This window comes from Chanos chanos, chromosome 5, assembly GCF_902362185.1.
Source record: "Chanos chanos chromosome 5, fChaCha1.1, whole genome shotgun sequence".
NCBI lineage: Eukaryota > Metazoa > Chordata > Actinopteri > Gonorynchiformes > Chanidae > Chanos > Chanos chanos.
In genome coordinates, this window is record NC_044499.1 from 32,044,062 (window position 1) to 32,058,846 (window position 14,785).

Below are 14,785 nucleotides of genomic sequence, written 5' to 3' on the forward strand. Positions count from 1 at the left end.
GTGTGTGTGTGTGTGTGTGTGTGTGTGTGTGTGTTTTGTGGTACAGGAACAAGGACAGTTTAGAGTGTGTTTTCAAAATGGATTTTTAATGTTGCTGGTCACCTCATCATGCAACTCTAGTCTACAGCTGACAGTTGAAACGCTAACATCCCCACATTCAACACCCGATCCTCTCAAAGTGTAGCTGTGGAAATTTGAAATCTTCATCCAAAGTTTTAGTCTATTTCTTTTACACAGGCTTGTGACTTTGTTAAAGCGTTTTGACTGAACAGAGCGTCAGTCAGTGAGTGTAAAGGGCCAGGCCAGTATTTTATTGTGAACATGGCTGAACTTTTTTAGACCATTCTTCAGCGATCTCACACCCACCCCATCCTAGCCACTGAAATATGAAGTCCATCTGCACTGATGACTCTGTAGTAAGCCTGTGGCTGTAATAGCGTGAGGGGGAAGGTTCGTCGGCCCTTTTCAAGACCTTAAAAGACCAGTCAGTTTAGTAATGGTCTCCTTTGAATCCTTGAGACCGTGAAGGCACCTATTCTGATTGTTCACTGAGATTATTGGATTTTTTTTTTCTTCTTTTCCTTCCTTCCATCTGGGCTTAAGCACTGTGGGGAACACATTCTCCCGGCTTGATGTCCTTACCTCTGTCTGATCCCGGCTTTCTGTTCGCCGGCCTGGCAGCAAGAGAGGTGACTAAGTTCTGGCTTTTTGGCTGTACATGAGGCTTCTCAAAATGCTCCATTCACTCTTGAGCCAGAATGGCGGAGTGCAGGTGTCTTTTGCGGTGTGTTAACTTGGACGTGCAGGCCACGCAGTGGGGAGCCGTTGACTCCCACTCTGCGGGACTCAGTCAGACAATCAGCAGAGGGGCATGTTTACACAGTCTCTTTTCTACTTACTTCCTGTCTTGACACTTAGGCCTTAGTTTCTTCCCCATCTCTCGCCTCCCTTTGTGTGTGTGTGTGTGTGTGTGTGTGTGTGTGTGTATATATATATATATATATATATATATATATATATGCATATATATACACATACATACTGTGTTTCTTTCTCTTGGTGCTCTTCTGTCACGTCTCTCTGTTTCTAACAGTATGAATCTGTAATAAAAGCATGACGTATCTATGGATTATGATTGTTTAAGCTCATAGTGTGGGGTCACAGTCAGTGCTGCTGTGTTTAGTGGAGCCAGTGTGATACAGATGGGGTGCAAGGGAATAAGGGTGTACAAGAGAGCCAAACAGTGTCAGAGAAACACACAACTAGAGTCTGATCTGGTCGTGTGTGTGCGCGCGTGTGCGTGTGTGTGTGATGTGGTATGGTGTGTGTGTGTGTGTTTTCCCGTGTATAGATAAGGCCCATATCTCAGTGCCAGGTTATGAAACTGCTCTACTATCACAACAAACCGAGGCAAATAAATTCTGCCACTTCCCTTTTCTCTCCAGGAATGCATTTGCATTTCTCTCTCATGGGAATATCCACGGCTGCTTTTCTCACTGTATCAGGTTTCACTGCACAATTGGATTTTGCTTTCATGTCGATTTTAGAATGGCGATGCATAGAAACCTATTTACATGTGCTTTACATATGTTATTGTGAATGAACTATGTTTTTACCAAGGCTTTTTGCTGAGTCAGATCTGTGATTTGAACTGATTTGAGCCACTTTCGTTCGCTCTCGCAGCCATGCGTTTTAAACAGAAGCCATTTGAATGTTATGCAACAAGATTTGAATTGAAACTGTTGGAAATTCTCATCTTAAGTTTAGCGTATGCTATTTTATGTTCTTCAAAACTTGCTCTGTCTGTTTTATTATTATTATATATTTTTTTTATCCCAGCGCATTTTCTACATAAACTGCCTGTATTGTTGATGTAGTCTCATTCACAGCACCTTTCTAGTATTTTGATTATTTAAAGGGAGGGTTCATTGCTGGATGTTTGACCAAGGGAAAGGTCATATTCCATTTGACGTTATGTGGCTGGTTGTACTGAAGGATGATTGTGCTGTGGGTATTGATGGAAGAGTTCCAGTCTGATCCTAACCCCTGTGAGTGAGCAGGGATGGCGGCTAACATGGTGTACAGCCAGTGTTTGCAGCCTGGTCTAAAGAAAAAACTCACTCTCTCAGCTTTGGTTGGTGCAAATAGATCACTGTAGACCTTCATTTAAACTCTCATTTAAACTTTTGAGCTAGGTGACAGGCTTACTATTTTTGTGAATTTCGCCTCCAGAGCGAAAAGTTTTAGGGCAACATTCGTGAGGTGTTTCGCTGTATGGAAGCCTAGCGTAAAAGTACATTTATAAAAAGCAAGCAGACGCGTTCTGTCTGACATTAATTTTCCCCCATGGAAATTACCCAAACTTTTGCTATGTAGCGTTCCGTTCCCAAACCTGTTGAAATGTGGGCCGGTTCTCGAAAGGCACCACGGCAGCACTGGCTCCGCACCGGCACCGGCGCTGGCACCGGCATCGTCCTAGTGGAAAAGAGCTAATAGAGTAACCATTTAGCTAGCCTGAGTGAAGTGAATAGTTGGTCTTCTGTCTAAAGATTAGTCCCCCTCTCCCTCTGGGTTTGTTTTGCTTTGGTAGCCCCCCCCCCATTTCTTTTTCTTTCTTTCTTTCTTTTTTTTTTGGCATGGAGCTGGTGAGATTGGCTTTCCTCATTTGTAACCATGTTTCCTTCGGAAAGCTGCCCTCCCCCGTTGGTCACTTCTGTATCTTGATCATTCAGAGAAGAAAAAAAGGCTAAAAAACAGCAACTAAAAGAAAAAAGTAAAACAAAAACAAACAAACAACAAAGAAAGAACAGAAAGTGGTAGGCAACTGAAGTGATATGATAATGTTTCAAAGCAAACTGCTTGCAGACTGTGGACATAGAACAATGTGTAGCTGCATAGACCAGAATACGTATACAGTCGTACAGTGTGAGAACACACACACACACACACACACAGAGTCTGACTTCACTCCTTTCACATTGTTTTATTCACATGTGAGTCATAAGGGTAAGTCTGAGCTTTCTCCCCTATTTCCCCATCACTAGCACTGGTTCCTCTGCCTGTGTGGGTGACCTTTTGTATTTGTCTGTGTGTGTGTGTGTGTGTGTCTTTTTGTTTATATGCACAGTCTTTGTTGTGAACGGCCATTGCTGTAAAAGCAAGCACTCGCCAGCTGTATTGTTTGTTTGTTTTTTTAATGGATGTATTAAGTCACTGTTGTGTTAGGCCTAAGACGACTATCTTCCACATTCCTGTGTTTGTGTTTGTATTTATGTATGTGTTTATGTTTATGTATATGTTCATGGTTATGTTTGTGTTTGTGTGCGTCTGCGTGTGTGTGTTTGTATGTGTTTGTATGCACGTGTCTCCCAGTGACTCCCATTCACTGTGCAGGGTCAGCCCAGTAGCCATTAGGTGACTGCTCTCCAGGCATGGGAAATGGATTTAACACAGGGCTCTCTCTCTCTGCCCACCCATCCTGCCATGCATTAATTACTGTAGATAAAGGCCAGATTGGCATTTAAATATGAGACCAATCAGTGATGGGCCATGCCCAGGGCCCCTGGGAAACCCTGCTGCACGCTCAGCATTTGCTCCACTGTGCTTTGTGATGGAGAGCCTGAGTGAAGCATTGCCTTTACACGGGCCCCATTGTCCTGTGCTGATGACGGAGGACACGGTGCTCACACACTGTGTTCTGAGGGCTGATTGTAATGAGACAGTAAACAGACTTATGCACTATCTGTACATTGCTGAAGAATTTAGACCAAAAAAAAAGAGTTTGGGTTTTCTTCTTCTTCTGTTTGTCTGTTCTCTGAGGTGTTTTTCTATTTAAGAAGAGAGATGGAGACACTGACTAAATTGTGGAGAGAGTCTTTTTCACGTACCTTTTCCGTGAGGTTTGTTGCTGTAGGAGTTAAGATCAACTGATAGAAGGATGTAGGAGTGAGTAAAAAGGAGAGGGAATGGTTTGATGAGTGGCGAGCTCTGTGCTGTTTGTAGGGCAGATGGCGGCGGGTGAAGAGGGTGTCTGTAATTATGCTGTCGTTCACCTGTATGGAAACCCCACCACGGCAGTGCATGATGGAGAGAAACCCTCCCACCGCACCTGTGTATAATGAAGCCCCGTGGGCAGTCGTTCTGCACCGCTTCCCGCCTTGCCCTGTTGTCATGGGAACACAACACGCCCGCTTGGGGTTGTCCGGAAGAGAGTTTGCAGCCCAGACATGGCGGCGTGTGCTAATGTGACAGCGCAAGTAATATACGGTCTTTCTGCTTCAGGTGACCTTGGCAAGAGAACTGTCATTCTGAGAGAGAGAGAGAGAGAGAGAGACAGAGAGAGAGAGAGACACTGACTGGATTGGAGGAGTCTGTCACAGATAATCATGTCTTCAGCTATGTTGGCCAGAATTATAAAGTTCTCCTTATGGTTATGGTTTTATTTCATAAGTGTGCTTGTCTCACCAGAGAGGTGTGGGTTTTATAGGTCCAACTTGGATCATTCCAGAATGTTGCTATTTTATTTTTATCGTTGTTATTATTATTTTTCTTAATTATTTTGGGGCTGCAGTTCAAAGCAGTGGAGGTGTTGTATATCATGCCCTGAGCAAATACACAAGCATAATTACATAAACACATACTGCAGTTTGTGTGGAAGTAGATGTAAAATTGGTAACTACCCCAACGTGAAAAGCATCGCTTGATCTGGGTTGAATTTGTTAGTATACATTTGTGTTTGTTGTATGTGTGTGTGAATACTCATACTTCTGTGAGTGCGTGTGTTGGTATTTGCAGGCCAAAGTCATTGTGCATTTGTTTGTGTCATTCACTTGTTTTTTAGCACATAGTGTAATCCCTCTCTCTCTCTTTCTCTCTCTCTCTCTCTCTCTCTCTCTCTCTCTCCTCCCCTCAGCAATTTATAACTATGACGCTCGCAGTGATGAGGAGCTTTCCTTACAAATCGGAGACACAGTACACATTTTGGAGACCTATGAAGGTGAGAGAGAGATAGAGAGTGTGTGTGTGTGTGTTCTGTGTGTTTGTGTGCACAGGTTGGCTTGCCCTCTCTAACTGATGATGATGAAGGTGAGAGAGAAGGAGGGAGAGCGTGTATGTGGAGACCTGCTCTCTAACTGATGATGTTCCTGATCAAGGCTGACGCTGGCATTTTACTGCCAAAGTGGAACATCATCATATTGTCATTCCAGGCACTGCTCCCTTTCCTGGCACAGCATGTGGAGTTTGTTACCCTGATGCCCTGAGAACAGCTATTTCCACCCCTCCACTTTTATCTGTCTGTCTGTCTGTCTGTCTGTCTATCTGTCTGTCTCTCTGTCTCTCTGTCTATCTGTCTGTCTATCTGTCTGTCTGTCTGTCTGTCTGTCTATCTCTCTGTCTGTCTCTCTGTCTGTCTGTCTGTCTATCTCTCTGTCTGTCTGTCTATCTGTCTGTCTATCTGTCTGTCTATCTATCTGTCTATCTATCTGTCTATCTATCTATCTATCTATCTATTTGTCTGTCTATCTATCTAGCTATCTATCTATCTATTTATGCATACATACATACATGGAAGAGCTTGCCATTTGGAAAGGATCTGCCTGTAAACTAGTGTCTTGTTCACTTCAGTTTCAACAGGACATTTCTGGAATTCAATGAATTCTTTTTTTTTTTTTTTTTTTATTAAAGACAATGATGACCTTGAAGAAAATGTCATTTTCTGGCAATGACGTATGAGCAAATATGTATATTATGGCAGCTTCCAATGAGAATTATAATGGGTATACTCTAACGGAGTGTTCTTCTGTTCTTACAGGTTGGTACAGAGGACATAGGCTGAGAAGGAAGTCAAAAAATGTAAGCAGATCTGTATTAAAGCTTCTTTGCAACTAGGCAATTTTCAGTGCGACGCACCGAATGAAATTGTCTTTGAAAACGCGCTTAGCGCGGAGTGCAGATCTCGTAGAAATATGATTTCAGATGAAGAGAAATGTTTGGGGTCTTTGTATTTCGCACTCTAACATTCAAAACAGATCACACAGCGTGTGTGTGTGTTCCCTTTTTCCTGTTCTTTTTGTAAGTTATAATTGTAATATCTGATGTAATAAACGTTATCATTTTTCACCACAGGGAATATTTCCTGCCTGCTACATTCATCTTAAAGAGGCCACGGTCGAAGGCAATGGGTTAGTGATCTTTTTTTTGTATTTAATTTTTCACAAAGGATGATGTGTTTTTTTGGGGGTGGGGGGGGCGTGTTGAATAGCTGAATAAAGTTGTCTTTTTTCCCCGTCTTTTGAGTGAGAAGCTGAATAGAGGTTTGTAGGTAATAAGACTGTAAAATAGCTCATTCAGCTCTGGCCTTGCTCTGCTCTCAGCCAAGAGACAGGACAACGCAGCTCTCCTCAAAACCTGAAGTTTTTTTGCCTTCCATATGGTACATGGCTACAGTGTCCCAGGGTCACATTGTGCCATTAAGTAAACAAGCTTATTTGGCAAAATATGTAGTTAAAGAAGTAGCCCCCCCTCCTCCAAAAACAAAAACAACAACAGCAACAACAACAAAAAAACACCAAGAGCACTTTGTTTGAATCTCACTCTCTGGCTTGGGTTTCTGACAAAACCAGATTTTGAAATGAGAGTTTTGAGTATGGAGGGAAGCTTAGCTGAATCAGTACTCTGTGTGTGCTTGATTAGGATTCTGATTGAGAGAACAGGCAGAAAGCAGCTCTGCACTCTGTCTGTCTCTCTCTCTCTCTCTGTGCTGTTGTGTGGAGAAGGAGCAGTCATCAGTCTAAAACACAGATCACAATGAGTCATGCGGAGAAGAGCAGGGAGCTTTCATCAGAGATCATGCGTCTTCGCAAAAGCAGGGGTTATACATGTCGCTTCTGTGTGTGCACACTGAAATGTCTCCACATTGGTGGGGTTTTTTGTTTGTTTGTTTTTTTTTTTTTTTGTGATGGCTTTGGGGTGACTCATAAAGCTATTGTGATGCATGCTGTTCGGGGTCTTGTTTGGATATGGATTTTTCTCTTTATGATCTGTTTATGAATTCTTTTGAGATGTTCCTGTGTGTGGTTTTGCTTCTTAACGCTAGGCAGCATGATGTAATACTTACGTTTTCTCGCCAGGATTAGCTTTTTTCATAGCTAGCAGCTGATATGAGTGTAATGCCTGGCATTTTGGGAAAGTGGTTATTGAAAACATTAGGGCCTATTGCAATAACCGCTATCAAGTTTCCCTTCCGTTTTTTTGCCAGCCCGCAATTGAAGCCATCAACAGAAACCTAAAATTTCCAGTCAAGGATGGATGAATAGATAGATAGATGGATAAACGGAATGACAAATATAAATAGATAATGCTGATGAATGCTTGTGTAAGGATGGATGAGTTATTTGTTATAAAAAGAAAAATCAACCCTACAGGAGTGGAATTCAGTAATGAATGAGAAGATGAAGGGAATGGTTGTGGTGTGTAGAGGAGAATGGTGTGTTATTTTGCCCTGTGTGTTTCCTCAGGCAAAAAGAGACAGTCACTCCCACTGAGCTCCCACTGGTTCAAGAAGTCACCACAACCCTGCGGGAATGGGCTTCCATATGGAGAGATCTATATGTGGTGAGTCAGGAGGGTCAGGTGCACCCCCCCCCAACCACACACACATACACGTACACATACACACACATACACACCCACAAACACTCTTTATCTCGCGCTCTCTCTCTCTCTCTCTCTCTCTCTCTCTCTCTCTCTCTCTCTCTCTTTCTCTTTCTTACAGTCTCTCTCTCTCGTACTTGCCTTCCCCTCTAGATATCCTTCATTTGTCCAAAATCACCTAGAGCCTTTATTTCAAATATTAAAGGTGCTTAAATGGAAATTGCAGATATAATGAATTGTCAGATTTTGATTGAAACAGCTGCGTCTGTGGTACAGAAGAAGTGATATCAAAGCAAAGTTTCAGGAGATTGATTGGACACGGGAGTCACTTGCTTACTTTGGAAGTGGGGGCCAATTTATTCTGAGAGTAACTTTTTTTTTTTTTTGTAATACAAATTTTTTATTGATTTTGAAAAAGGTTGGCACATTACAACTCAACATTTGAACTGAGACACTGCTCCAATGACATCATCAATAGAAATAAAATGGCTATAAAATAAAAGATCCATACAAAAGAGGATACAGCATTAGTCATAGTCCAAAGAGAAGGGTACAAAAAAAAGAAAAAGGCAAAATAAATAAGGAAAGAAAATAGAGTAAATGAATTCAAAAAGATAAAAAAAAAAAGATAAAAAAATGAAAAAACAGACTACTCAGGCAGGCAAACACAACAATCATATTTCAGGACCATCAGACAGTGTAATATAATTCCAAAAGTGATCCCAACGTGGTCCCCTTTCATGGCTTTTACCGGTCATCCTGCTCAGCATGGATTCATATGAGGCGGTCTTTGTCATATAGTTGACCCATTCTTTCAGTTCTGGGGGTCTAGGCGTTTTCCAATGCCCGAGTATTATTCTGAAAGCCGTAATAATACCAGCCATAACGACCGAAAATTCCTCTGTTGATAGGTTATGTACTTGTGATCTGTCTCCTAATAAACATACTCTTGGAGATACTGGCAGCACCTTACCCAGCCATTTACTCATATGTCTTAAAATATTCCTCCAAAAGGGCTGAATCGTTGGGCATTCCCAAATACAGTGTAAGAATGTGCCAATATCTTCCTGACATTTCCAACATGAGTTACTCGTTAATAGGCCCATCCTATGTAATCTGGTTGGTGTCCAATAATACCTGTGTATTATTTTATACTGAGTGAATTTACTTTTGGATTCCCTGACATATTTGCCACAATCAGATAAAATTTTCAACCATTCCTCTTCTTCCAATATACAACCCAGGTCTTTCTGCCACATTATTTTCAAGTTGTTACAACTGCTACTGAGCAGATCCTTAGTCAATCTGTAGAAGACAGAGGCACGAAGGCGCGTCGTTGCCAGTTTGAAGAAGTCCGTAATGTGGTTTCCATCCATATAATGAGTCCTAGAGGTGATACAGTTCCTGATTTGGAGATACTTCCAAAAATGTTCTTTTCCTGTGAGAGCGTATTGCCTTATCATATCAGAATACGACATAAACACGCCCTCTTTATACAAGTCACCAACATGACACAACCCGTTAAGATGCCACTTTTTCCAATATACTGTTGTCTTCCCAATAACAATTGAAGGGTTATACCATATAGAGGAGTAAAACTGTCTGCAATGTGGTAATTTTAACATCTTATGTATTCTGGTCCAAACCTCTTTAGAGTGGGACAAGATGGGATTAGATGAACTGTGTAGGGATTGAGATAACCTGTCTACGGGGGAGAAAGGGGAGCACATCCCATTCTCAATAATAACCCAGTCCAGTTGGTCCTCCTTAGTCCAGTGCTTGGCTAATTTGGCTATTTCAAATGAAACATGATATAACCTCAGGTCTGGTAGACCCAACCCTCCTTTGTCTTTTGGAGAACACATTTTACGTAGTCCAATCCTTGGTTTTTTCCCTTCCCATAAAAAGTCTCTAATTATTTTATCGTATTGTTTAAAGATCTGAGGAGGTATAGCAACAGGGAGCATCATAGCTATGTAATTTAGCTGGGGTGTAACAACCATTTTGATAACATTGACCTTGCCCCACAATGTAAGCTTCAATTTTCCCCATTTATCCAAATTATTTTTTACTTTTTGTAACGCTGGCTCAAAATTTAGTGTGGGCATTTCCTCTATGTTCTGACTTAGTTTAATTCCCAAGCAAGTCATACCGTTCACAACCCATTTAAAGTTAAAACGTGTCACTAAACTTGAGTGACATGTTCTAGATATAGGCATAGCCTCTGACTTCTTCCAATTAATTTTATACCCTGATAATCTGGAGTAAGACTGTATTGTCTCCATTAAGTATGGTAAGGAATACAAAGGATCTCTGATTAGTGTCAGAATATCGTCTGCATACAGCAATAACTTATGTTCTTTCCCTCCTCCGTCTACTCCTCTAATGTTTACATTTGATCTGATGGCAATAGCCAGTGGCTCAAGTACAATATTGAACAATAAAGGAGACAATGAACAGCCCTGTCTAGTACCTCTGGTAAGGTTAAAGAAAGGTGAGATCATTCCATTGGTTATTACAGCTGCCCTTGGGTTTTGATATAGTATTTTAATCCAATTAATAAAAGTTGATCCAAATCCAAACTGTGCTAAGGTAGTAAATAAGAACTCCCATTCAACCTGATCAAAAGCCTTTTCTGCATCCAATGAAATGGCCACAATCGGGTCCTGATCTGACTGATTCAACCAGATCAGATGTAATAGTCTTCTCATGTTATCTGTAGAAGACCTATTTTTCATGAATCCTACTTGATCTGGATGTATTATACTTGGTAATGCCTTTTCCAAACGCAAGGCTAAGATCTTTGTCAAGATCTTACAGTCCAAGTTGATCAAACTTATCGGTCTATAATTAGCGGGCTCTGTTATGTCCCTGTCTTTTTTAGGAATTACTGAAATTAAAGCCTCATTAAATGTTGGGGGAGGACATCCCAGTGCCAATGTCTCATTATAAACTTCCAGCAATATTGGTGCCAATATGTCTATGTACTGTTTATAATATTCTATAGGAAATCCATCAAGGCCTGGTGATTTCCCTGTTTTCATGTGTGCTACTGCAGCCCTAATCTCGGTCTCTGTTATGGGGCTATCCAACAATTCCACATATTCAGCTGACAATTTAGGTAAAGTAATGTTAAGAAAGAAATTAGACATTTCCTCTCGGGTGGGATTGACCTGAGATTTGTATAGTTCCTTATAGAACTGTTGAAAGACCTCATTTATATCCTTAGTAGAAGACACTACACTGTCACCTTTCTTAACTACTGGTATGACATTATAGGAATTTTGTTGTTTAAGTTGCCTTGCAAGTAACTTGCCTGTTTTCTCTCCCTCCTCATAGAAGGTTGTTCGGAGCCTAAATAAGGCATATTCCACTTTTTTATTGTAAATTTCCTGCAATTGAAACTTAAGTTTGCATATGTCCTGATATAATTTATCCGAAAAATGTTTTGATAATTCAATTTCCAGTTTTCTAATTTCACTCTCCAATTCCCTGATTTTACACATGCTCTCTTTCTTCTTTTTAGATGCCTGGCCAATGATTTTTCCCCTAATATAAGCTTTGGATGCCTCCCATTCCATTGCCCTTGTATCTGTGCTTCCAGAATTGACCTCAAAAAAGGTTTCGAGTTCCTCCTTCAGCAGTAGATTAAAGGCTTCATCTTGTAATAATGATGTGTTTAGCCTCCATCTACCTTTTCTCTCTTTATCTGTATTTATATCGATACATAGCTCTACAGCTGCATGATCTGAAAGGGCAATCGCATTTATCGTACAATTTGCTACAGAGTCTACAATACTGCTTGAAATTAGAAAGAGGTCAATTCTGGAATATGATTTCTGGCAGTGAGAGAAAAAGGTATAATCCCTTTCCCGGGGGTTTATCAATCGCCAGATATCTACCAACCCCATGTCTTCACAGAGCATATGCAGTGCAGCCCTATCTTTGGTGATTACTGGTCCGCTAAATTTACTTTTATCTAAGAACACATCCATAACTTGGTTAAAATCCCCTGATAAGATAATCTGACCCTCCATCTCCCCTAAAACTTTGTTCACTTCGTTAAAGAAATGTGGATCCCCTTTATTGGGAGCGTATATGTTACATAGCACTATCTTGGTCCCATTGATAATTGCCTCTATACAAACCATTCTGCCTTCGTTATCTTTAACTTGTTTAACCAGAATAAAACTTAAGTTTTTGTTTACTAAAATGATCACCCCATTCCGCTTACTTGAGTAAGAGCTATGAAAGATATGCCCCACCCACCCCCTTTTCAATTTGTCTGCCTCTTCGTCCTTAAAGTGAGTTTCCTGGATGAAAGCAATGTCTGCTTTTTTGTGTTTTAGATATTCCAATACCCTCCTTCTCTTTCTAGGATCTCCACAGCCATTAATGTTCCAACTTATACACTTAACATAATTACCAGCCATGTGTTACATAAGAGAAATAGATAAATAAATAAAAATGTTCTGAAACAAGTAGTAGCAAATTAAACTGTAACCCGGTCTCGCTTAAATTGTCCATTAATAGCAATAGCAATGTCTCACTTATGGATTCACCTGTAGTAATCTTCACTTTACCAGTCAGTGCCAAACCCATGAAGAAACGTACATCAACACAAAACTTATCACTTCTAAACATTAGAAGTATCAACACTAAGTAACGTGAACTTAAAAATACCCCGTAAAACGTTAAATGGGGCATTTGGCTTTTCTTCAGCCGTAGTAACTCAAAAACAAAAAGCATAAACAGAAATAACATCTTCAGTCCGTGGGATACCGTACACCCCGCCACGAGAGGTTCTCTCTGGCCTTGTTGCTCAGGCAACACTGAAACACCCCCCCTCCCCCGCCCACATACCTGTTCAACACTGTCCACGTTTAAATCTATCTCGAAACAACAAACATATCATCTTCCAGTATGCTGCATCATTACTAACGCACAGATTCATCGATCTGTAGTACAGTTTTCCTTAATGAACTGCTCTGCCTCGTTGGCACTGGTAAAGCTGCGGCTCCTTCCTTTCCATGTAAAGCGCAAAGTGGCTGGGTAGGACAGCGTATATCTCACGTTATGTTGCTGCAGTGCTTTCCTCGCCATGGTAAAAGATTTCCTCTTCTGGGATAGCTCTCTTGACATATCTGGAAAAAAAGATAGTCTGAGGTTCTCCCAAGTAATCCCGCGTCTTTCTCTCGCCATCGCAAGCACTTTCTCTCTCGCCGACTGTCGCAGGAATCTAATGAGCACTGGTCTGGGCGGCCGATCCTCGCTTGGTCTGGGGGCAGCCGACCTGTGCGCTCTCTCCACCTCAAACTCTCCGTCCACATCAATTCCAAATCCCTCCCGTAAAACTTTCTTCACACATATTTCCATCGTGCCATTCGTTCCGTAGGTCTCCTTTAACCCCACTAGCCTCACGTTGTTTCTCTTACTGTGATTTTCAAGCTCTTGTAAGCGATTCAGTAAAACTTCCAACCTCTTGTCACGATGATCGTTATCGCTTACTAATCTGTCCGATGTGTCTTCCAGTCTAGAGATCCGTCCCTCCATTTCTTCCAGTCTCTCCTGTATGCCGTTCACTGCATTCTTTAGCTCAGTAGTTGTTTCCTTAATTGTCGAGATGTCTGCTGCCACCCCTCGAAGTGTGTCACTCACTTTGGTGATCTCAGTAAACACGTTTTCTAGACTCGTTTTTCCGACATCTTGTCTTTGCGGTGATAATTTTAAAGTTGAGTCGTCCTCTGTCGGTGTGGGGCTAGCTCGAGTGGACATACGGCCTGTCGCCGGTCCTCCTTTGAAATACTTTGAGGTAGTCGTGGTTGACATAGCAACTCTAGAACAGTTTCCGGACGAAACAGTTATGTGCAAGAGCACTAGCGAGGGTAGTTTCACCAAAAATTGTGGAAAGCAATTATATAATATAACAAATATATTGGTGGGCGAGCGGAGCTCCTCTAATGTGCCGCCATCTTGCTCGACGTACCCACGTGACTCGAGAGTAACTTTTATTAAAATTTGATAGATCCATTGCGTCCTTCATAATTGCTCAGTAAAACAGGCTGTCTGACTCTCAGGCTGAAGGACTTCAGCACTCTGTAATAGGCCTCATACAGAAGCAGGGCATCACTGACTGGTCCCATTAACACTTGATACCTGTTACAGCAGCTTTTAGACACCAGTGATTATTTTCCTGCCACATACATACACTTTTACACCATGTCAAAGCAGAACTGACAGTTTAATTAGGCCTTGTATCAGTATTTGCTCAAACTATGCTGACTCTGTGTGCATGTGCGTGTGTGTGTGTGTTTTTCGGCAGGGTGACAAGCGTGAGATGTTTAACTCGGTGCGTGACATGATCTATGACCTGATAGAGTGGCGATCTCAGATACTGTCTGGCACCCTCCCACAAGATGAGCTCAGCGAGCTCAAACAGAAGGTCACCTCCAAGATCGACTACGGGAACAAGTAGGCAAAGCTGCCACAAAAGCCCCGAGATTTTGGCTCTGGCTTTCCACACACACACACGCGCGCACACACACACACACACACACACACACACACACACACACACACACGTCTAGGCCAAAGCCTCTGTGAAACTTTTAGGAGCGTAATATTTAAGGAAGAGGACATTTTGAGGGGACAGATGAAGTCACCAGAGCTTTAAGAGCCAAAACTTCATTTGGGTCCATTGAAACAGATCATTCTGTAAGATTCTGTTGTTCCTCTACAGCATTCCGCTGCAGTGTCCTTCATTTCATATTCCCAGTAACAAGGCTGGCATACTTACAGGCCCAGCTTTGCACAGCATCTCCCAGAAATTTAGTAAGAGCAAATATTAACTTGGAGCTAGAATTCATTTAGGAAATTAATTAACGTCCATTACTGAAACAGAGGCAGGCTTTTTGACTGGGGCATGATTGAAGCTTTTCTTAGAAAATCTTAGAAAGATTTATAATCACAATATTTGATTGTTTTCATTTTTTGAATGTGTTGCAGAGTAAGCAGCATAGCTTATGTAGCCACTCTAGATGTAAAGCAAGAGGGAAATGTAGTTACCATAGTCAAGGATGTACATGCACAGTGATGTTGAATCTGAGTTGATTAGCATAAAGGGTGGGGAGGA

General features: G+C 41.5%; 1 protein-coding gene across 1 annotated transcript in view; it reads left to right on the forward strand.

Moving 5' to 3' along the window:
- dock1 (dedicator of cytokinesis 1) overlaps positions 1 to 14,785 on the forward strand; it is a 207,049-nt gene that overhangs the window by 19,174 nt on the left and 173,090 nt on the right. The window contains exons 2-6 of the mRNA XM_030773766.1: positions 4,913 to 4,996; positions 5,813 to 5,853; positions 6,127 to 6,182; positions 7,518 to 7,614; positions 13,976 to 14,124. Of these exons, the coding sequence (XP_030629626.1) occupies positions 4,913 to 4,996; positions 5,813 to 5,853; positions 6,127 to 6,182; positions 7,518 to 7,614; positions 13,976 to 14,124 (427 nt within the window). The remainder of the gene's footprint in view (positions 1 to 4,912; positions 4,997 to 5,812; positions 5,854 to 6,126; positions 6,183 to 7,517; positions 7,615 to 13,975; positions 14,125 to 14,785) is intronic.